At 44.3% G+C, this 24,235-nt stretch overlaps 1 protein-coding gene across 1 annotated transcript in view; it reads right to left on the bottom strand.

Annotated features, from left to right (window-relative positions):
- Positions 1–24,235, bottom strand: part of ACOXL (acyl-CoA oxidase like) — a 347,249-nt gene that overhangs the window by 171,307 nt on the left and 151,707 nt on the right. The window contains 2 exon segments of the mRNA XM_040496721.1: positions 1,590–1,743; positions 18,679–18,795. Coding sequence (XP_040352655.1) covers positions 1,590–1,743; positions 18,679–18,795 — 271 coding nt within the window.

The following is a 24,235-nucleotide window of genomic DNA, read 5'->3' as shown; positions in this document are numbered from 1 at the left end:
TTCTTGAACAATCCCTGTTCAAAGAGACAGCCACCTCCCTGGAGCTACAGGTGGAAACCGGCCATGTGGCAGGAGGCTTCCACCTTGTCGGGTCACTAAGGAATGTCACAATGAGCCACTGCACCTAGCTGCCTCAGAGGACCTCGGCTCCTGGTCCAGCTGTGCCCCAGTGCCAGCTGTTATTCTGTTCTCCATTCTCTTTCTTTCCACGTGGACTCCCACACAACAGCCCCACAGGAGCAAAGCAAGCATGCCCGTCACCAATGTCACCACCACCACCATCGTGGACAGAGTGCACACCTACCTAACTGAGGCCTCCCTGCATCACGGGCACATCTTTACTTGGCTACCTTAAGAGAAATGATTACACTGGCTCTCAGAGGAGAGAACGCAGGAGGCTCTCATTCCCATCCACATGGTTCGTGTGGGACAAACCCTGGGGCTCTGCCTATTGTGAAGGTCCAGCCCTTCCTCACCTTGCTCCTTACCCCTCCAGAGGCCCCAGCTCTGATACACAGAGGCAGGGTGACAGGCTTTCTGGAAACTTAGCCTTTCCCTTTTGTTTCCCACCAACGTCCTTAACTTGCTCTTGAGCCCTTCGTTCTCACTGAGGCCAAAACTCTTCCTCTTCCTTCCCCTGCAAGTTCAGAGCTGCCGTCTGTAGGCCAATACTCAGCCAGATTCAGGATTAAACTCAGGCCAAAAACCCAGCAGGGGCTCCCTGTCCCCTCCTTCCTCCAGGAAGTGTCTTTTGGAGGCTCCAGCAGCACCTGCATCCTTCCCGCACGTGGAGGAAGCAACGCAGCCCCTGGGGGTCGCCAATGCAGGGCTGTCATCTGGGGATAAACCCCAGGCGCCACCGCAGCTGATGCCCCGAGCCCTGCCATGCCACCGTGTCACAGGTCCACAACCCCACACCACACCTGCCATGCCTTCACACACACCCCGTGGGTCCCCCTTCTCCCCAGCTCTGAGCACCCATAGGGTTGCAGAGACTCCCCATCTCCTGTTTGTTTCCCCGAACCTTGCGGGCACCTGTGCTCTCAGGGTTGTGGGGGGATTGGGCACAGATTCTAGCTGTTCTCAACGTCCCCCTCAACTCTCCAAAGACTCCTACTGACACTTCTCAACACCTCGTGCCCCTCACTGCACAATCCAGGCTGAGGCCCAGGGCTGGGGACACACTAAGCAGTCTCCAAATGCTCGGCACATCCCGGTCTGCCTTCTTCCCCGGGGCTGGACAGCCCCGAGGTCATTTCCTGTATCCTCCGCAAGGGGGATTTCAAACACTGGAGCGGTGCTTTCATCAGCCGACCCTCATTGGCCCTTTCCCATACTGTCCACAACGGCCAGCGCAAGTTTAACGATATATAGACTGCGGGCCTCCACGGGCCAGGCCATCCGGCCAGCGTTTTACAATTACCGTCCGCACCAGTCCTCGCAGCAGGGTAGGGGGCGGACACGCGTGATGCACCCCGGGTCACCCGGGCTCTGGGTTTCCGCCCGGCTCCGAAGCCGATGCTCCGCTCGCTGGCGCACAGGGCTGGCCTGGCACGCACGCTGCAGCAGGGGGGACCTGCGGGGCTCACCATGCCTCCTGTGCACTCGGGGCAGTCCTGCAGTCAGCCGACGTTCTCCCACGTACTGTAGGCCTTCAGCCCCGCCACCAGAGCCTGCAAGGGGCGACTGTCCACGAGCTCCTTCCCACGGAAGACGTCCTTGTCCAGGAGGCCCCCGGCAGACCTGCGAGAGGAGCGCAGGCCTGTGATGGAAGCAGCAGCCCCGCCCACCACCACGGCACCACGGCGCAGGCGCGTCTGAGGCCGGGCGCAGGTGCCACCTGCTCCTTCCTCAAGACGCTCCCGAAGGTTCCATGTGCCCTTCAGAACTGTCACCCTGCACCCTGCCACCGTGAGGCTGCACCACGCCACCTCTCCTGGGAAATCTCCCTTGCCTTCTGTCCAGGTTCACTTTCCTGCCGGTCCCTCAGAGGCCCCATGGTTCACACTGACGTTTGTCTTCGCACCCCTAGACCCCACGAAAAGCAGGCACTCGGTTTCACGCTCTCCCTGTTTTGGTCTACCATATAGGATCATATTCCAAACCACCTCCCTCTGCCCTTCACACACAAAAGTTTTACACGTCTCTCGTATTTTTAATTTGTCTAATGCTACTGCCACTGAACGTGCGCTGGGTGGAATAAATAATGCCCCCCCCCAAGATGTCCACGTCCTCGTCCCTGAAACCTGGAGTACGTTACCCCCACGTGGCAGAAGGGATTTTTCACTTGCGATTAAATCAAGGATCTTGCGCTCGCTCGGAAGATCATCCTGGATTATCCAGGGGAGCCCACTGTAATCACGAGGTTCCTTATAAGTAAGAGGGAGGCCAGAGAAGAAGATGTGACAACTAAGCAGTCAGGGAGACGCAGCGAGAGACTCGACTGGCCATTGCTGGTTTTGAAACGGGGGAAAGGGCCATGAGCCAAGTAATGAGGTGGCTTCCAGAAGCTAGAAAAGGCAAGGAAGCAGATTCTCCCCCTAGAGTCTCCGGAAGGAGTGCAGCCTGCTAGCGCTTTGATTTTTCATGGAGACCCACTCCAGACTTCTGATCTCCAGAGCTACAACAAATTTGTGTTATTTTAAGCCACCAAGTTTGGGCAATTTGTTTTAGTGCCGATAGGTATACAGAAATGAATAATTTCTTCCTTCAAAGTGGTAAAAGTCACTGTTTCCCTTCACCTCTCAGCCACCTGTGGCCACAAGTGCTGCACAGTGCAATGTCTATGCGCCTCCCTCCATCTGCACACCTCCCCCTCAGGTTTTCTTCTTTGTCATATTTCAAAATGCTGTAATGGAGAGTATAGGTTCCCCTCTCTCTCCCTTCTGAACACCTTCCTATTGACCTGTTTTTAAAGTCTCTTAAAATGAGTTATTGTTTGTAACAACTGCTGGGAACAAAATCCTCAGTGAACTCTTTCTCTCTATGCTCAACCAAACTCCAGGACCTAAAGTCAAGTGTGGTAAACACACTGGGGTGGGTACTTTCCTCTAAGCACCTCAAACTCATGGAAAGTACCATGAAGTATGGCCTTACTGGTCTTCTCAACTGAAGCCCCAGACTCAGGAGATTGATAAGAGTGTTTGCCGTTAGACGTGATGATTCATTGTTTTCTATCAACTGAGTGTCATCTGTTGAGATACTTACATGGTGTTTCTCCTTTATAAGGTGACTATGGTAAATCATACAAATTGACTTTCAAATGTTACACAAACCTAACACTCCTAGGATAAACCCCACGTTTGCTATATATTATTTTACAGTAAAATATACGGATCTACTAACATTTTGTTCACAAGGGATATTAGTCTCACAGTGTCTTTGTCTGGTGTTTGATGTCAGGGTGATACTCCTAAAGTGAGTTAGAAAGGTTTCCCTTCTCTTTCATTTTCTGAAGGAGTTTGTGTAAAGTTAGTATGTTTTATTTTCTTAAGTATTTGGTAGATTTCACCAGCAATGCCAGATGAAGCTATTCAGATTTTTCAGTTCTTTCTGAGTCACTTTTAGTAACATGTATCTTTCATGAAATTTTCTATTTCCTATCTGTTGTCAAACATATTGGCATTACATTGACATGACACCAATAATAATAATAATATTTAATTTTATCCTTTCAGCGTCTGTAGGATGTGTAGTGATGTCATCTCATTTATTTCAGATCCTGACCATTTGTCTCTTTTTGTCTTAATTAATCTAGCTGAAGGTTTATCAATTTTATCTATCTTTTGAAAGAAAAAAATAATTTTTGGCTTAATTAGGTTTATTTTTGGCTATTTCTTCTTTCAAAGGCTTCTCTCATTTTTCTTATTCTTTGTGCTTACTTTGAATTTGATTTGATCCTTTTTTTTCTAACTTCTTGCAATGGAAATTTATACCATTGGTTTTCCACCTTTCTTTTTTTCTTTCTTTTTTTTTTTTTTTTAAGTAGCCTCCACGCCCAGTGTGGAGGCCAACTCAGACTTTAAAGTCATGACCCTGAGATCAAGACCTGAGCTGAGATCAAGAGGTGGGTGCTTAACTGACTGAGCCACTCTCAAATGACAGGTGCCCCTCTACCTTTCTTCTTTTCTAATGTAAGTATTTAAATGATAAATTTTTGTCTAAGCACTGCGTTAGCTGTGTACCACATATTCTGATATGTTCTGTTTCATTTTCATTTTGTTCAAAATATTTTCTGATTTCCCTGTGATTTCTTTTTTGACCTATAAAGTATGTGTGTTGTCTAATTTCCTAATGTATGGAATTATTCCAGATGTTTTCATTATTAATTTCCAATTTAATTTCATTATAATCAGAAAACATATTTTGCATGATTTCAATCCTTTACATTTACATGGTCTGTCTTAATAAATGTTCTATGTGTACTCGAAAAGAATAGACATTTTCTCAAAGAAAGACAGATGGCTAACTACCATGAAAATATGCTCGACATCACAAATCATCAGGGAAATGCAAATTAAAACCACAATGAGATATCATCTCACACCTGTCAGAATGGCTAAAATAAAAAACACAAGAAATAACAAGTGTTGGTGAGGATATGAAGAAAAAAAGGAACCCTTGTGCATGGTTGGTGGGAATGCACAGTGGTGCAGCCACTGTGGAAAACAGTATGGTGGTTCCTTAAAAAAATAAAAATAAAATTACCACATGATCCAGTAATTCCACTACTGGGCATTTATCCAAAGAAAATGAAAACACTAATTCAAAAAGATACATGTACCCCTACGTTTACTGTAGTATTATTTACAATAGCCAAGATATGGAAGCAATCCCAGTGTCCATTAATAGGTGAATGGATACAGAAGATCTGGTATATATACATACAATAGAATATTATTCAGCCATAAAAAAAAAGAATGAAATCTTGCCATTTGCAATAATATGGATGGACGCAGAAGGTATAATGCTTAGTGAAATAAGTCAGCCAGAGAAAGACATATCCCGTATGATTTCACTCATATGTGGAATTTAAGAAATGAAACAAGTGAACAAAGCAAAAAGAGAGAGAACAAAAAAACCCAGACTCTTAACTACAAAGAACAAACTGATGGTTACCAGAGGGGAGGTGGGTGGAGGGGGGACGGGTGAAATAGGTGAAGAGGATTAAGAATATGCATATCTTGGGGCGCCTGGGTGGCTCAGTCGGTTGGGCGTCCGACTTCGGCTCAGTTCATGATCTCGCGGTCTGTGAGTTCGAGCCCTGCATCGGGCTCTGCGCTGACAGCTCGGAGCCTGGAGCCTGCTTTGGATTCTGGGTCTCCCTCTCTCTCTGCCCCTCCCCCACTCACACTCTGTCTCTATCAAAAAATGAATAAACGTTAAAAAAATTTAAAAAAAGAATATGCATATCTTGATGAACACTGAATAATGTACAGAATTGTTGAATCGGACATGTATTGTTCACCTGAAACTAATACAACCCTGTATATTAATTATACCTAAATAAAATTAATAAAATAAAAGAGAAAAGAGAAAAGAAAAGTGCATTATGTTGTTGGGTATTCTGTAAATGTCATTTAGGTCAGGCGCATTAGTAATATTGTTCATATGTTTTGTATCATTACTGTTATATCAATTTTTGAATTGATTTTATTATATCACTTATTCAGAAGGACTGAGGTCTGCAACTTTAATTTTAGATTTGTCAATTTCTCCTTTCAATACTTGCCACTTTTGCTTCAAGTATCTTGAAGCTATTTTGTGAGTCCAAGTCCATACACATTTGATTTTTATGTCTTTCTGATGAGTTAGACTATCATTATGAAGTGTTCCTCTTCATTTCTGGTAATATTATTTTTTCTGAGTCTACTTTGTCTGATAATAATATGTCCACTCCAGCTCTCTTACGGTTAATGTTTGCAGGTGTAAATGTTTTATCCTCACACTTCTAATCTCAGATTTTATATTTTAAGCGGGTTTCGTATAGAAAGCATCTAGTTCACTCTTGGTTTTTTATCATGTCTAACAATCTGCAAATTAAAGAGGAGGGTTTAAGCCATTTATACCTCATGTAATTATCAACATGATTAAGTATGAAACTATTATCTTGCAATTTCCCCCTCTATTTATCCCATATGTTCTTTGTTCTCTTTTCCCTCTGCTTCCGTCTTCTTTTGATTAATGGAATCGGTTTTAGTATTCCGCTGTTGTTCCAGCTTTAACTATGTTACTTTTATGTTTTTTAGTGATTTTTATGGTCTAACCTATGCGTCTTTAACCTAACACATTCTTCTCTCAAATAATATTGCACCACTTCTCCGATAATGTAATAACTTTATAATACAACAATACACTTCCATTTAATTCTCCCCCCCATTGTGCTACTTTTGAGATTATATATATATATATATTCTATGCATATATAGAGAATATATTCTATGCATATATGGAGAATATATTTTATATATTCTGCATGTTTTAAAATTCATTGCATTTTTGCTTTACATAATTTATCTTTCTTCCTTGTCAACATCACTGAGGATAATTTATTTTACGACAGACTGCATTCATTCAAAGCATGCCATTTAAAGAGTTTTGACGACTGTAAATACCCATAATACTAGAGTCAAGCTACAGAACATTTCCAACACCTTCCAAAAAAAAATGCTTCATGTCTTTTTTGCAGTCCATCCTTTCCTTGATCCCCATTCTCCAGCCAACCACTAACCTGCTGCTTGTCGGTAAAGGTTAGTTTACATTTTATGTAAATAAGATTATACAATATGTTATGTCTTGCTTCTTTCAGTCAGTACACTATTTTGAGATTCATCCTTACTGTAGCATTTGTTCCTTTTTATTGCTGACCAGAATTCCACTCTGTGCAATGCACAGACCACCCATCATTTTTGCATTCACTGTTGATGAACATTCTGGTTGTTTCCAGTTTAGGGCTGTTACAAAGAAAACACTATGGAAACTCATGTAAAAAATCTTAGAGGAGACATATGTCTTTATTTCTCTTTAGTAAATATGTAGGAGGAAGTGACTGGGTCATATGGTAGATACATTTTTAACGTTTGAAGAAACTGCCAAACAGTTTTCCAAAGTGTTTGCGCAATTTTACATTCCTACCCGCAGTGCAGAATTCTAGTTGTTCCACGTGTGCCAATAGTTGGTCTTTTCAGCCTTTTTAATTTTAGTCAGTCTAGTGGATATGGAATGGCGTATCGTCATGGCTTTAATTTACATTTCCCTGATAACTAGCATCTTTTTATGTATGCATTGGCTGATCAGTCATACATTTGCTTTTGTTAAGCGTCTATTCGATTCTTTTGTGCATACTCTATTGGCTTGCCCGTCTTGTTTTTAGCTGAATTTTATTTTCCGTGTTTTTACATGTCCCCTTTAATGTTCCCTTGTAAGATACATGTATGGCAAACATTTCCTCCCATTCTGGGGCTTGCCTCTTCATTTAATTAATGACAAAATCAATTTTGGCTCAAGGTATTTACCTTTTTCCATCCATAGGATAATATTGCAATGTCTGAATATCCTTGTTTCCTCAGTGAAACCTGAACATGCAAAAGATGTTGCATTGGACCTCATTCTACAGCAAACAGGAAAGACTGCCATCCAACCTCAGAACTGAGACCAATAAGCTGGGACAAATGGAAATACAGGGAAATCATCATTGGTTTCATTGACACTTCATCTAACTTTGTCCTTCCAACAACCCCATGAAACAGGAAATTATATCCCCATTTTATAGATGGGGAAACAGAGGTCCGAGTGAGGCTACATACCTAAGTCTAGGTCTCCCAGAGCAGAGCAGTGCTAGGATTCAAACCCAGGACTCTCTAGTCCTAAACATGCTCTTTTCATGATGAATAATGAGTTTGCCAGTGCCCCGAGGAAGTTAATAGCATTCTTGATCTGCTATAGCACCACCCCCCATGTCTTTCACTGTGACTGCCATACAATAATTCTCAGAGAATCCCCGAGCTGAGCATTTAAAAAAAAATGTATATATGACTCCCTGCTGACCTCCCTAAACACACACACACACACACACACACACACACACACACACACACAGAGCCCTAGACATTCTCTAGGGTAGAAATGGGTGGGGAATAAGAAATAAATCTGCTTTAAGAAAAGAAAGACTCATGAGACTCTCTCCTAGCAGAGGTCTAGTGAGATTTCTTTCCAACGCTGGCCTGTGATTTTACTTAACATTGACAAGACATAGACCCCGCGGACGGGAGCCTCTGTCTCCCAGACACAAAGGTGCACCCAGTGACTCTAACATACTCTCATGTCTGCTTGCAAAGGGGAACTGAGAAGCCTCCCACGTGCAGGGTATGGTAGAGTCCAGAAGGTGCGTATCTTGAGAATATCTGATATGAGAAACTCAGAGTGGCCCAGAGGATAAATTAGGATTTATGGATTCTGTGGAAAAATTATTCCTCATTTCGAAATACATTTATTTTATAGGCAATGCCTCTAGAAATGCAAGGTATTTGTTACAGCCACTTGAATTATTAGAACCCACCCACAGGGTGAGATTCAGGAGAAATGCGGAGTATCTCTAAAACTGTTAAGTCAGTGAGAGGGCAGGATTCAATTTACAAAAGTCTGTTTTACATAAAAACAGCAGACAAGACTTTTGGGCAATAAGGTTTCAGGATTATATTAAAAACACAGTTCAATGCACAAATGGTGGTGTTCATTTGCTGAGGAATATCCAAAGCACTTAAATATCCTGGACTCCATTCTTTGACAAGGACAGGACTTTGGTGAGTTTGTGAAGTCATAAAGTATCATTTCACCTTAATGAAATCTTATTTTGTGCCAGGCACTGTTCTAGGTATTATGGAAACATCAGTTAAAAAACAAGGAGACACTTGGTGAGTTGTCTGAGGTGTTAAAGAAGTTACTAAGGACAGTATGTGATACATGATAAGCAATAGAATATGTGTTAGTTATTATTGTAATTTTATTCTTAAAGATGTTGGGTAGGGGCGCCTGGGTGGCTCAGTCAGTTAAGTGTCTGACTTAATTTCAGCTCAGGTCATGATCATATGGTTCGTGAGATTGAGCCCCATGTTGGGCTCTGAGCTGACAGCATGGAGCTTGCTTCGGATTCTCTCTCTCTCTCTCTCTCTCTCTCTCTCTCTCTCTCTCTCCCCATCAAAAATAAATAAAAAGGGGCGCCTGGGTAGCTCAGTCGGTTGAGCGTCCAACTTCGGCTCAGGTCCCAATCTCTCGGTTCATAAGTTTGAGCCCCACGTCGGGCTCTGTGCTGACAGCTCAGAGCCTGGAGCCTGCTTCAGATTCTATGTCTCCCTCTCTCTGCCCCTCCTGTACTCGTGCTCTGTCTCTCAAAAATAAATAAACATTTTAAACAAATAAACAAACAAACATTTAAAAAAAGATGTTGGGTAATAAGAGACTGTGAGAGAAAATGAGAGAATCCCAGTGAAAGATAACAGCAATGGTGCTGTGACCCACCCCCCACCACCCCCACCGACCTGGAACCCAGCCTTGAATGAATAAGAGGTGAGGTGGGCCCAAAATACTCCTTTTGGCTGGTACACTTAAAATACTGAAATTAAAAGCTAGGAAATTCATTGTAGTAGCAAATCCCACTAAACGACCCCCAGGAGAGGTATCAGCTACCAACTGCACTGGCCAGCGAGCTCTTGGACTAACTCCTTCCCATCATGTAACGTCTGCTTTAGGGACCAACAGAAAGTTGAAAAGCAAAGCTTCGAACAACTACGTGGCCAAGTGTGACGTAATCACACAAGGCAACTTCATTCAGTTCAGCTGAAGCAACCTGTGCAGAGAGCTAGGTACCTACCGTTAGGTGTGGAGATGCTAAATTAAGGACCCACAACGTCTATGTGTGAAGCCTGCACAACCTCAGACCAATCATAATGGTGCAGTGACAAGAGGGGGCCCGGGCTGCTGCTCCAAGAGGCTTCTAAAGGGGCTCCTTATTCCAAGAGAGACTCAGAGAAGGTGTCCCGGAGGAGATGCCAGTCTGAACTGTATCTACGAACTGCCAGTGAGGAAAGACCAAGAAGTGAGAGATGAATGTGGAGACAGGCTGAGGACGCTGCTTGCAGGGAAGGCCAAAGCAGGGCAGAGGCTGAGTACGGAACCTCAAGGTAGAGGAGAGAAGACACAGTGGGGTGGAGGCTGGCAGGGGCCAGACAGAGGAAAGTGCCACAGGAGAGAGCTTAAGGGTATCCAGTACGGAAGGCTTTGGAGGGTCCTAGAAGGGTCCAGCAGTCAAGTGGAGTTCAGATTCTATTCAGAAGTAGTTGCTTGTGGAGAATGTATCTGATGAGGCCAGGCTGCATGTGGGGGACAGGGTGCAGGAAGGGGAGCTGGGGAGGGTCCAGGTGAGACGATAAAGAGGGAGGGCCTTGAGTGATTTCCATGCAGGAGGAAACCTTGTCACAATGTGGCTTTTGGTAAGGTGAGGGTAGGAAACTTGAGTTTCAGCGGTGATGGCAACAACAACAGCTGACATTTACTGAGCATTACGGCTACCTCAGGAGGGGTTCTGCCATCGCAGTCAGTGGATGAGAACATAGAGGGCATCAGCCGGGCGGTGGAAGACCCGCATGCCAAGATGCCCACCAGTGTGCCCCTGAGCCAGGAAGCATGCAGGGTGCCATCAGCACTCAGCAGTAGGAAGCCAGCTCGGGATGTCCTGGGCCCTATGGGAAGAGTTTAGTAAGAGACCCAAGGATGGCACCCATGGCCAAAGGCAGAAAACAGGAATCCTACCTGGCCACCCAGGCAGGGCTGTTGGTTGCTGGTCCTCAGGGGCTGGCAAGGTGCCTGACACACAGGCCGTGTGAAGAAGGGAGGAGGGAACACATCTGCCAGTTCTGGAGAGGGTAGGCAGGGAAAAAAGCCTTGGCAGGCTCTTCAGGAGCCCATCGTCTCTCTCAGAGGCCCCCACCCCACCAACCCTTGCCTCATCAAGCCAGCCCCGCTAGCCAGCGGCTGATGAGCTGGTGGGGAGAAGGGTCCCATCTCTTCCTTAACTGAACAGGCTCCAAAGGACATCCTCTCCTTGTTAAAGGCAAGGGACTGTGAGTGATGCGGGGGGGGGGGGGGGCGGGGTAGTGGCACTCACTAAGGGCTAGACAGGTCCTCCCGGTCTCCAGACCTGTGAGGGCAGTGGCGAAGAAAGGGGATAAGGAAGAGGGTAAGTGGCTTGCCCACCTGCTACTGTCAGACCCCAGACAAGGCATGGCATACTCCGTGTGGCAGGGACCGTGTCTGACTCGAGCCCTAGCACACGTCCAGGACCTAGCTAGGACCACCGCCAGATTTAACAAGTAGAAACAGGAGAATTTCAGTTAAACAATGCATAAGTTTTAGTTCAAGTGCTGGGATGTACTTAGACTAAAAAATCATACATTGGACGTCTGAGATTCAAATTTGGGCGACTGTATTTTACCTGGTGAACCTACCAGCGAGGTCCCGTGTGCTTACTAATATGTAAACACACATGCACTGACAGAAGCCATTCGACCTCATTTCTATTACCTACCTTTTAACTGTGAAGCGAAGCGCTAATTATTCATTTTTGTCACATTAGAAGGGAGGAGAGGCAGGGCCAGCTGACCTAGCCGGTGGTACTTTTCCTGCTCACTCAACTCCAGACCCAGACACTTAAGGTGTAGGCTACTCTCACGAGTGTTTCTCTGTGCTTGAGGAGGACCCAGCACATTGACTAAACATTGAACTCATCAAACCTGAGGTTACCCAGACCCTGAAACTTGAAGCCAGTTGACTGGCATCATTATACCCATGAGAATTAGGAGATGGGGTCTAGAAGCAAGGTCTGATAGCTTTCTTAAAAAATGGGTGTGAAGGGGCACCTGGGTGGCTCAGTCGGTTAAGCATCCAACTTTGGCTCAGGTCATGATCTCACAGTCTGTGAGTTCGAGCCCCATGTCGGGCTCTGTGCTGACAGCTCAGAGCCTGGAGCCTGCTTCGGATTCTGTGTCTCCCTCTCTCTCTGCTCTGTCTCAAAAATAAATAAAAACATTTAAAAAAAATTTTTTTAATTAAAAAATGGGTGTGAAGTGGGGAGAGGTACTTAGCATAAAGTTTTATCATGTTACAACCAGCTTCATTGAACTATTTCCTCACAAGTCAGAGAAGGGACAACAGGGGCTATAAACTAAAGAGAAACAAGAAAGCCAAGATATGTTACAGAAAACACCAGCTTCTCTCTGGGCTTGTTTTAAAACACAGACAGCCTTTTCCTCCACAGTTGAAGTGTTTCTTCCTGGAGATTCCAATAGCCAGATTTTCAGTGGGCCAACCCCTGCTGCAGTAGGTGGGTAGAGAGAAGGGTTGGGGGGGAGAGAGGGGGGAGGAGTAAGAGAGAGGCAAGGCAAGGCAAGGCAAGGCAAGGCAAGGCAAGGCAAGGCAAGATGAAGGATCAACAGAGCCACAATGGAGACCCTGAGCAAGGCCAGAAACCACAGAGTGTGTAAGGAGGTGAAGGTCAGGAAAGTCTGGAAGGTTTTGGGGTCAATTAGACTGACAGCTTGATGAGGTGTGGACCTGACCCTGTCCTGTTCAGTACTATTACCCATGCATGGCATGTGATTTTTTATTAATTAATTAATTTCCATTAATCACCTTTTATTGCTCCCCTTGAAACCTTAAGCTAGAATTGTGACCTCTCTATTTCTCTGATCTTGGCATTTTTGGGGTGTCTCTCTAAAATCAAGAGAAACTTTAATTTTTACTAATAGTATCAATACAGAGCTTATAAAATAAAGATAAATTAAGTTTAAACCAAGATAAAAAATAAATAGAGCTGAAGAAAAAGGAAACGTGTTGTACATATCACACTTCTGTTATAAAGGTGCACGTATATATGTGTATATATACACATATAAATGTGGAATATATGGTGGCTCTTCATTATGTGATCTATTAACTTCACGGGCCATGGATTTGTAAATAGCGGACAGAGAAGTAAATGTGTAGATTCTCTTGCCTCTTTGTAATACTTACAAGTAATGCTGGGCAAAAAATTCAAAGATGAATTTTATTTTCCTTTGCTATACATGTGAAAAATTATCAGGTTTCATCATCAGATTACTTTGACCCAATGTAAATTTTCATGATAATTTAATGTTGCTGCCTTTTCTCTGTTAGTCAAGTTTGTTTTCAGGTCACACCAGGAAGCTCCCTAAAAAGCTCCTGTGGTTCTCAACGCTGTTGGCTCGCTAGAATCACCCTTAAAGGAGCTTAAATACACTCCAGATTCTTGGGAAAAAGAACAAGAAAACAAGTACAGGTAAAAGCAGAGAGGAGATAATATGGAACTAAGAAATTACTCAATAACTGCCTAAAAAAGAAAGAATTATAGTCTTATAAGTCTACATTATATATAAAGTGGTATAATGCCAATTCAAGTGGATACTGGCAAGATAAGGATGCATATTACAATACTTACAGTATTCACAAGAAGAAGAAAGAGGGAATGAAGAAACCAAGAAAAGACAGGACAAGGCAAGTACCAAAACAGTAGACTTAACTATATTAGGAACTACGGTAATTAAAAATGAACTTAACATCCCAAATTAAAAGATTATCAAATTGGATAAAAAAGCAAGATCTCACCATGCGCTATTTATAAAAATCTTACCGTGACCCACATAGGTTGATACAATGACAGGTTAAAATAAAAGGTTTTAAAATAAAATAAAATAAAATAAAATAAAAGCATATCATATATGCTTAGATATACAGAGATATACCACTAAGCATATGCTTAGATAAACACTAAGCATAAAAAACCAGTATGGTTGTATCAATACCAAAGAAAGTAGACTTCAAGACAAGAAAAATTACCAGAAATGAAGAGAAATATTAATGAATATAACAGGCTAACTTCCTCTAGAAGAAATAATAACCCCAAAATCTGTATGTGCTAAAAACCAAAGCTTAAAAATACACAAAATAAAATTAGCAGAAATTTTGTTAACAATACACTTTTATTTTATACAGAAAGGTTTTAGAGCAACAAGCTAGAAAAAAAGAGCAAATTAATTCCCAACTAAATAGAAATGAGAACATAATAAAGACAAGAAATTAAATCAATAACAAAAAATGCATAAAAATATAACAAAAGCATTCAAGACAAAAGTATATTATTTGAAAAGATTAACAAAACTGATAAATGGCTGGCAAAATTGACCCCCCTCAAAAAGCCAAAAATTATATTAGGAATAAGGTCATCACTACAGATCCTATAGACATTAATATTATAATAAGAAAATATTATTGACGAAGTTTACAAATTAGCAGAAAAGGACAAACTCCTTGAAATACACAAAGTAACAAAACTAACACAGAAGAACTTGGTAATCTTTTTTTTTTTTTAATTAATTTATTTACTTTCAGAGAAAGAGAGAGAGAGCACGCAGGGAGGAGCAGAGAGGGAGAGAAAGAGAGAGAATCCCAAGCAGACTCCATGCTGCCAACACAGAGCCCAATGTGGGGCTCAAACTCACAAACCGTGATATCATGACCTGAACTTAAATCAAGCTTTGGATGCTTAACCAACTGAGCCATGCAGGCGCCCCTAAGAACTTGGTAATCTTAAGATTCATATTTGTTGAAGAAATTAATAGAGTAATCAAAAATCTTTGTATTAAAAAAAATGCCCAGATGGCTTCTTAGTAAATACTATCAAATTTAAGGAAGAAATAATACCAATCTTATAAAAATTCCGTGAGAAAATATAGGAGAAGGGACCACTTTCTTATTCATGTTATGAGGACAGCATAACCCTTATACCAAAACCTAACAAGGACATTTCAAAGGAAAGAAAAGTATATTCTTCACAGATATAAACACAAAAATCCTTATCCAAACATGACCAATTTGAATCCAATAATATAAAAATATTATAGTACATTATGACCAATTAAAGAATGCAAATCCAGCTCAATATTTGAAAAGTAATCAGGGGTGCCTGGGTGGCGCAGTCGGTTAAGCGTCCGACTTCAGCCAGGTCACGATCTCGCGGTCCGTGAGTTCGAGCCCCGTGTCAGGCTCTGGGCTGATGGCTCAGAGCCTGGAGCCTGTTTCCGATTCTGTGTCTCCCTCTCTCTCTGCCCCTCCCCCGTTCATGCTCTGTCTCCCTCTGTCCCAAAAATAAATAAACGTTGAAAAAAAAAATTTTTTTTGAAAAGTAATCAATGTAACTCACTTCATTAATAGAATGAAGAAATCTCATATGATCAGCTAAATAGAAAAATTAAGTCAAAACCCAATATTCATGATAAAAATATCCAGCCAACTAGGAGTAGAAAGGAACTTCCTCAGTCTAATAAAAGGCACCCCACAAAAACCCTTCAGTGAATGTTCACACTTAATAGGGAAATATGGAATACTTTTCTTCCAAAATCAGGAACAAAATAAGAATGTCCACTCTCACCGTTGTTATTCACTATTTTACTGTAGGTTTTCGCCAGTCCAATAAGACAAGAAAAAGAATTTTTAAAAGGCATAAATGTTGGCAAGGAAGAAATAAAACTCTCTTCATGTACATGTGACATGATGATATATATAGAAAATCCTAAGGAGTCTATAATGAAACTACTAAATCTACTAAGTGAATTCAGTGAGAATATAAGAGGTTAATATAAAAAATTCAATTATATTTCTACATGACATTAAGAAACATTTGGTAATTAAATTTTATTTTTTTAAAAAAAAATTTTTTTTTTCAACGTTTATTTATTTTTGGGACAGAGAGAGACAGAGCATGAATGGGGGAGGGGCAGAGAGAGAGGGAGACACAGAATCGGAAACAGGCTCCAGGCTCTGAGCTGTCAGCCCAGAGCCCGACGCGGGGCTCGAACTCACGGACCGTGAGATCGTGACCTGGCTGAAGTCGGACGCTTAACCGACTGCGCCACCCAGGCGCCCCTGGTAATTAAATTTTAAAAGCAATTCTATTTGAATAAATTTAGTAAAAAATGTGAAAGACCTCTACACTGTAAATTATAAAACATTAAGAAAAATTAAATTCCTATATAAAGAGAGATAAACCATCTTCTTAGATTTGAAAGACCCAGTACTGCCCAAATTGCTTAATAGATTCCATGCAAGGGGCATATGTACCCCAATGTTTATAGCAGCACTTTCAATAATAGCCAAATTATGGAAAAAGCTTAAATGTCCATCAACTGACGAATGGATAGAGAAGATGTGGTTTATATATACAATGGGATACTACTTGGCGATGAGAAAGAATGGAATCTGTCCATTTGTAGCAACATAGATGGAACTGGAGGGTATTATGCTAAGTGAAATAAGTCAGTCAGAGAAAGACAGGTACCATATGTTTTCACTCATATGTGGATCCTGAGAAATTTAACAGAAGACCATGGGGGAGGGGGGCAAAAAAAAAGTTACAGAGAGGGAGGGAGGCAAACCATAAGAGATTCTTAAATACTGAGAACACACTGAGGATTGATGGGGGGTGGGAGGGAGGGGAAAGTGGGTGATGGGCATTGAGGAGGACACCTGTTGGGATGAGCACTGGGTCTTGTATGGAAACCAATTTGACAAATTATATTTAATAAAAAAAAAAATAGATTCCATGCAATCTCAAATAAATCCAATCAGGCTTTGTGTTCAAAAAAACAAAAACTAAAAACCTGGTAAGCAGATCCAAAATTGTATACAGAAATACAAAGTGCCCAGACAAGTCAAAACAGCCCAGAAAATTTTGAAAAAGAAGAGACTTAGATGACTCATACAACCTGATTTTTTTTTTTGCAACAGTTTTGAGACACCAGTTTTTATCTCAGAATAGAGTAACCAGGACTCTCATGCATTGCTGAAATGAATATAAAATGGTACTACCTCTCTGAAAAAATGGCAGTTTCTATAAATTTAGACATACACATATGCAATTACCCTGCAAGTAAATACCCTAAGAAAAATGAAAACCTTGGATGAGAATATTCACTGGTGTCTTATTCACAGTAGCTAAAAGATTAGACACAACCCAAATGTCCAGCCCTGGGAGAATGTATTAAAAAATTGTGGTTTATTTATTTAATGTTACTACTCAGCACTAAAAATTAATAAACTATCAACAACATTGAGGAACATTAAGACATTGTGTTGAATGAAATAAACTGGACACACGCAAAAAATATATACTGTATGTTTCCATTTACAGGAAGCTTAAGAACTGACAAAATTAAGCTCTGGGAGTGGAACTCAGAAAGGTGGTTGTCTCTCGAGGTGAGGGCCAACTGCAAAGAGGGAAATTTTTTTTTAAATTTTTTAATTTAAAAAAACGTTAATGTTTATTTATTTTTGAGAGAGAGACAGAGACAGAGACAGAAAGTGAGTGGGGGAGAGGCAGAGAGCGAGGGAGACACGTAATGCGAAGCAGGCTCCAGGCTGAGCTGTCAGCACAGAGCCTGACGTGGGACTCGAACCCACCAGCTGTGAGATCATGACCTGAGTGAAGCTGGATGCTTAACTGATTGAGCGAGCCACCCAGGTGCCCCAAAGAGGGAAATGTTTCATATTTGGTTTGAGCATTCATTACACAAGGGTATATGCTTGTCATTGAACTATACCCTAAAATCTGTGCATTTTACCATGTGCAAATTAAATCTCAAAACCACTCAAAAATATTTTAAGTAAGATGTTGGGTGTGAGTGATTTACATTTATTTTCTTCTGGGTGGCTTGGATTGATCGATCTTAGTGGTACCTGAAGCTCAGTCTGTAGGATTTGCTGTTTGAGAACCGTGGAATGCCAGGCTTGAGTACAGTAAGAGCAGAGGTGTGCCCGCTCATGCCCCTCCCAGCCAGGCAGCCCCACAAGCTAGCTGCACACCAGACTGGCAGGGCCCTCCCGATTACCCTCCTTTTGTAAAGCCTGGCACCAGCCTACCCATTGGTGCAGTAAATTTCAAACACACACCGATTCTAAATTACTCAGAAATTAATTCCCTAAGAAGCAGGATTGCATAGGGAGGAAAGAACACAGGATAAAGGTCCAAAGTGTGGAGTTATATTCCCAGCGCATCTGCTCCCAGGCCCTGTGATCTTAGGCAAATCCCCAATTTTCTGACCTTCTGAAGGTGGTGATAACACACAACTGCCCAGGCAACATTCCAGGGCTTTGCGGAGGAATAGCTGAGAGGCATAGATGGAAGCCTGCTATAAAATGCAAAGTTCCGTGTGAACTTACAGGACTATCACCGTTATTTTATTCAGTAGCCTGACTCCGACCCCCCTCCCCAATCCTACATGTGCACACAACCTTGACCTATTTTTGAAAAATTTAAATTAGAACCTTTATCAGAGGTAGAGAAATTTTAACAGCCAAGTCTGTTTCTTTTAGAAAATATGGAGAAACGTTGGTTCAAGGTTTTTCAAATCCTCTGTGGATCCCATCCACCCAGATATACAGACAATCAAGATTCAGACATCACTTTTAACCTGAACATCAGATTTTAGTCACAGACTTTCCTGTCCCCACTTAGAAAATGAAGTCCCCACCTGCCTCTCCCCTCACTCCTTACTAATGCCAGGCAGGACCTCACACTCATTTTTACAGAGCAAACCCTGAGAGCCATCTCACCTGCTGGCGAAGGTCAAGGCCAAGGCTGTGGCCAGGTGAGGCATCAGCGGAAGGGTCTGTGTTTGGTGCTCAATGATCTTGACTTCTTTCTTGGCTTTAGGCCCAAACTGCCTCTGGCTAGAGAGAATCAAGCAGGCACAAATTTTATCAAAATTCAATAGGCAACTTCATTTCCAGAGCTAAAAGTGCTAAGCAGCCATTTGCCTTTAAAACACTTCAGAATACAGAATGCCCGGGTCTCCTGAACTGTGGTTGAGATAATTAGATATCAAAAGTTTCTTAGGATAGTCCAACAGAAAAGCTTTTTGGCTCTTCTGGAAATTAATCTTCCCACCATGGACTATTTTTAAAGCAGACTCTCTGTTTAATTAATACACAAAGTAATTTTTACTCCTTAACATTTACATGGCATTTTATAGTTCCGGGTGCCCCGCGATCATTAATTATTCAGCTTTGCTAAGTTTGTGACATAATTAATAGGACGGGAGCAATATCCTAGAATGTATTTCAAAAGGACATTCTCAACAAGGAGGCAACTCTAACCCCGCTGCTCCCGTCAGATTCACAGGCAGGTCATTACTTTCAGCCCACCTAAATCCCCCTGCAGTTCCACACAGAAAGGTGTTCACAACCCGCTGGAAGTACTGTGCTTTATGAACAGCTGCTGCTCTAAGGCGGTGGTGTCCCGGCGAATCGAGGCCTTCCTTAGAGCAGTTCGTGAGGGGGGGGTGGGGTGTGGATTATCCCCACAGGCAACACCCAGGGTCTAATCCTACAGAATCCCTCCGCCGCAGACTGCAAAAAGCCTGGCCTGTCGGAAGTCACCTCCCTCCCCAGCCCTGTGATGGCTCTAGAGCTCTGGGTTCGGCAGCCTCCCCTCTGAACATCTCTGATCTTCACGCTGATTTTTGAAAGGACACCTCACGCACGTGCACATGCATACACACACACACACACACACACACACACACACACACACACGCGCGCGCGCACGTAATGCTATATTATCAAACCGGCAGAGCAAAACTCGTGCTTCAGACACCGGTGAGGTGAGGGTATCTATCAGTCACAAGGAGAGAAGGGAAACGGGAGTTTTTAAAAATTTTTACACTCGATAGACTTTCTTAAACATAATCTGATGCTTTCCTGTTGCCTTTGTTTGTTCTTAAAAGACCACCATGATCGTGTAGTGCATATGGTGGTCTAGAATTCATAACCTGTTCCTGTTGTGTGGGTGGGGGGGTGGTAAGGGCGACCAGACACTCGCACGGGGAGAACCGCTCTTAAGTACTGTGAGCACAGGCTTGTTTTCTAGGCGCACAGACCTCCCCGGGCACGGCCTAACCACCCCGCAGCTGCTTGTCCAAGGATCGCTACCCAACTCTGCCCTCCGTCCACACCGGCGGACCCCAACGCCTGCAGGCCCTGGTGCCAAACGAGGCCAGACAGCCTGCAGGGAAACGTCTCAGCTTTTGCTGGATCACTGCAAAACCAGCAAGGAAATCACAGATCCAATAATGGTGTCATCATAATGTCGGGGCATTTTAAATTCCATTTGTCCCCACTCTCTCAATTTCCATTTTTAAGTGCTATGATTATACTGTATCTTTTCTCTACGGTCACTGTGGCTAAAACGTTTGTCTGCTGAGGGTAGACACTGCCACACGACACTGGGGGCCATCCGCGTGCCTGCTCTGTGCAGGCATCCCCTAAGGTGCTGGGCGTCTACCAGGGTCAAGGAGGCCCGGCCCAGCTGCTGAGCCCCCAGCCCTGGACACGGAGAGAACAAGACCAAGCGACGTGGGCAGGACAGCCTTGTGCAGACCTCCACGACCCCAACCCTGTACCCCTCTCCCCTGCCCTGTCAATCACCCGTCGTCCTTATGTGCTCCTAGAACATCTCTGCAGGGAACTTCTCCGCACAGCCAGGAAAAGAAGCCACTGATCGCAGCACCTTTTAGCTTTTGTTTTGCTATAAAATAATTTCAGTAGCAATACCACTTTGGACAGCATCCCATCAAAACCTCTGTTTTTGTGTGTGAAGCGTTTGTCTTGGCCTCCCACACAGCAAGAATGAATGAAAGAATGAATGGATTTTGCCAGTGAGGAAATGCAGACGAAGCACCACAGAGTGGCTGACTCAAGACCTCAGGGAAGGTCTTCAGATGACAGATCCGACCCCTGACCTGGTGTGCCTCAGTTTCCCAGGTTAGGCCATACCTTATAACCATCCCATTTCCTCTTTGACCCTCACGGTAAAATTAGGGTGACAGGTGCAGAGCAGAAAGAGGCCACCAGGAGCCCATGTGGCAGGCCTCGCCGTGCCTTTCTTTGTGCTCTGTGGGAGTAAAGAGTGTCACTAATGAGCTGCCACAGACTTGCCAGGCAATGTCACAAAACTCGGGACATTACACAAGACTCTGAATTTCCAGCTTTCCTTGAAAACTAGGAAGATCTGGCAATTCTGGACCCCGTTCCCGTGATCTGTTTCACTGGAGCTCAGAAGCTGCTGACTTCTCTGTCTGGGGCATGGCTGTTCCCCATGGTCCCCAGGGTCCTTTCCGCTCACTGCAGGCCTGGGAGGCACTGAGTTTTCAACCCCTGCCGCGGGGGATTTCTTTTTTTCATCCAGAATACATTTACATCAGCATCCTTACTTGTTAATTAAGTTCTGAGATTATGATATACGGCCAAGCGTAGGCATTCTCTGCGGCTATGAATTCATTAACAGAACTAGAGGGCAAAAGAGAACAGCTCTGGACAGCTCACACAGCACGGAATCCAAATGCTTCGGCTTGGCATTCAACAGACCACTTTGGCCTTGCTTGAGTGTCCCAACTGGTTTTCCTGCTAAGCCCCTTCAGACACTTCCCATCCTGGGCCTCTGTCCAGGCAGGGCTCTCCGCCAATCTCATTCGGCTGCCACACGTCATATTTCTGGTGGCTTAGCCGAATGCCCTCTCCTCCCACGGACCCGTTCTCCTATTCGTGACATGCCCCCTTCGAAACCCAAACCAGACCAATCAAAGCAGGAAGCTACTTCTCCTCAGGATGCCCTGGGCACTTCCCCTGTTATTCCTGCCCCCCTGGGAACGCTTCTCCCTTTCAGGCTGGTGTGAGGGACACCTGTACTGACCACATGTCTTCTTGCACTGCCATCTGGGGCCCTGCTGACTGGCCCTTGGGCGGGCCAGTGCCTAAGGAGAACAAAGGACTACTCTGCTTGAGTAGTGTTTCCATCTTTCATATGCAAACTAACCAGTTCAAAGCCCACACCCCTAGCCACCTCCTTTACCAGACTTTTTTTACTCTGGGCCGCTATCCCCCCAGGCCAGGTACCAGACAACTAGGGACAGCCCCTATGCCCCAGAACCTTCTGAGATTATTCAAACTAGCCAAGCCTAAACGTGCTTAGCCTGCTTGCCCTGCCTCCCCCATTCCGTCTCACAGAAACCACAGTAAAGGTTCTTGTCCCTGCTTCCCCCTTGCTCCCTCTGCCTCTTAACCATCCCTGCTGCTTCCCCATATGGCCCGCGTGGCACAGCACCCCCCCCTCCCCTTGGGAACTGTGAGTTAACAGCTTTCTTTTCAATGGCGGTCACCCCCTGCTCTGTTGGCCTCACCGGACCCCAACAATAATAAAACCTAAGAGGCCAGCCTATTCCGTCTTGACATGCCCCAGGCTGGCCAAGTGTGCGTTCTTGGGAAAGAGAAGGCAGGTGAAATGTCCCACCATCCCCCAGCAGCTCCACACCCAACTCCTCGCCCACCTCCAGGTCTCCTTGGAATGTTCACGAGTTGCTAGATGTCCCGACAAAAGGCCAACGGTCAGACACTGGAGTGCCAAATGGGAGCCAGGGGCAGTTAGGACAGGGATGGAAGAAGCAAATAAGATGAGGAATCCACTCCGCTTTTATGCCCAACAACCCACCCTACCGCTGCTTTGTTTTGTCTGTTTTTGATTTTTGTTTTTTGCTAGGGACCAGAAGGAAAGACATGAGCGGGAGAGAAAGCACAGCACCCGCCCTCTCTCCCTCCCTCTCTCTGGCCCAAGACAGTGACAGTCCCCAAAGCTTTGGGCTGAGGGCTCCTGCTGGCTTCTCACCCATCAGATATGTTCTTTGGCAGGACAAAAGTGATACTAAAGTCAAGTGACCCTTCTCCTGCCCAGAGACCCGGCCAGAGGTCACCCCTATGACTGCCACTATCAGCCTCCAAACTGGTAGCCTGGCTCCTTCAGAGGCAGCAGAGAGAAGGCGCCTCAAGTCTCTGTGCTCTGAGAGGGTGTGGTCAGTGCAGGAACCCTGCCATGCCGCTGTGTGGTCACCCTCCTATTTATGCTCTCAGACCTAGCAATGGCACTGCGGGTCATGATGGTCCAGGCCCGACTTCTGGTTGCCAGCGTCCTGGCGGGCTGCCCTGAACACAGCTCACAGGACTGTAATCCCTGCAGCTGGCCAGCAATTACTGCCTGCCAGACGTTTTTACTGCTCCAGTATGATCTATATGGGCACAATCCTCTTCCTGTCCTTTTCCTCCGCTGGGTTACTATTTTTCCTTAAAAACACATGTAAAGGCTGTATTTTTCTCTGTAATCATAATTTTTATTTCAGTGCCAAGAAAACCTCAAAGTCACTGAGCTCAAACCTTTGGTGCTCTTTAAAAACGAAAAGTGATGCATGTGCGTGTGCACACGACAACATCCATGTGAAAATAAAGCCACGGCCCTGAGGATGCTGTGAATGGTGCCATTTAAAATTACAGATTTGAAAAGCTATTTCTGGATTGTAGCAACTCATCAGGAAGAGAGGAAATATCTATTTTGGGGTGTTTTATTTCATTCCCACTCCATTTTGAACACGGCTGCTTAAAGCAACATTCATGGAAAGTGACACGGCTATTAATCACCAGCTCAGCTACTGCGCGCGCAGCCTCTGGGGGTGGCTGAGCTGCCCGCCTTCCCATCTCCCTCTGGTCTCTTCTCCCAAAGGAGGCCAGTGACCTACTAAAAAGATAATTGCTTCACATGTTTCCTGCTCTGCAGCATCATTGCATCAGTATACTCTGAGTGACATCCAGTCAAATTGGAAGAAGGAGAGGAGCTTTGTGGCTGGGGCTTGTCCTTGACCCTGAGACTTCTTGGTGCAAGCTGGTTCATGGGCATCCCTGCTGCCGGAGGGAGGAAGGACAAGACCTTCCTCCTTCGCTGTCAAAGTGCTGACCTCTGCAGACAAAAGCTGAGCAAATTCCTGGGCCCCGGCCACACTCCCTGTGGCCACCTTCCCTCATTAATCTCGGCCACAGACAGGCTTCAAGTGAACCTGTGAATGCCCCACAGATGGACCACTACAGCCCCACTGGCCCCCAACAGAGACCCTCCAACCACTCAGAGAGCCCACAGCCCATCTATCCCTTTCTCCCCTTCTCTGGGATGCTCCTGAACATAGAAACCCACAGAGAAAATAAGTTACAAAGCAGGATATTTTAACACCACTGGTTGGACCCGGCAGATTTGGTTCAGCTGTCCAGCCAGGATGTAAAAACCCGGCTTCTTATT

Source organism: Herpailurus yagouaroundi, unplaced genomic scaffold, assembly GCF_014898765.1.
Source record: "Herpailurus yagouaroundi ecotype Mexico unplaced genomic scaffold, PumYag 188, whole genome shotgun sequence".
Taxonomy (NCBI): domain Eukaryota; kingdom Metazoa; phylum Chordata; class Mammalia; order Carnivora; family Felidae; genus Herpailurus; species Herpailurus yagouaroundi.
Note: the sequence above shows the minus strand (reverse complement) of the source record. Positions and strands in the feature narration are given on the sequence as shown.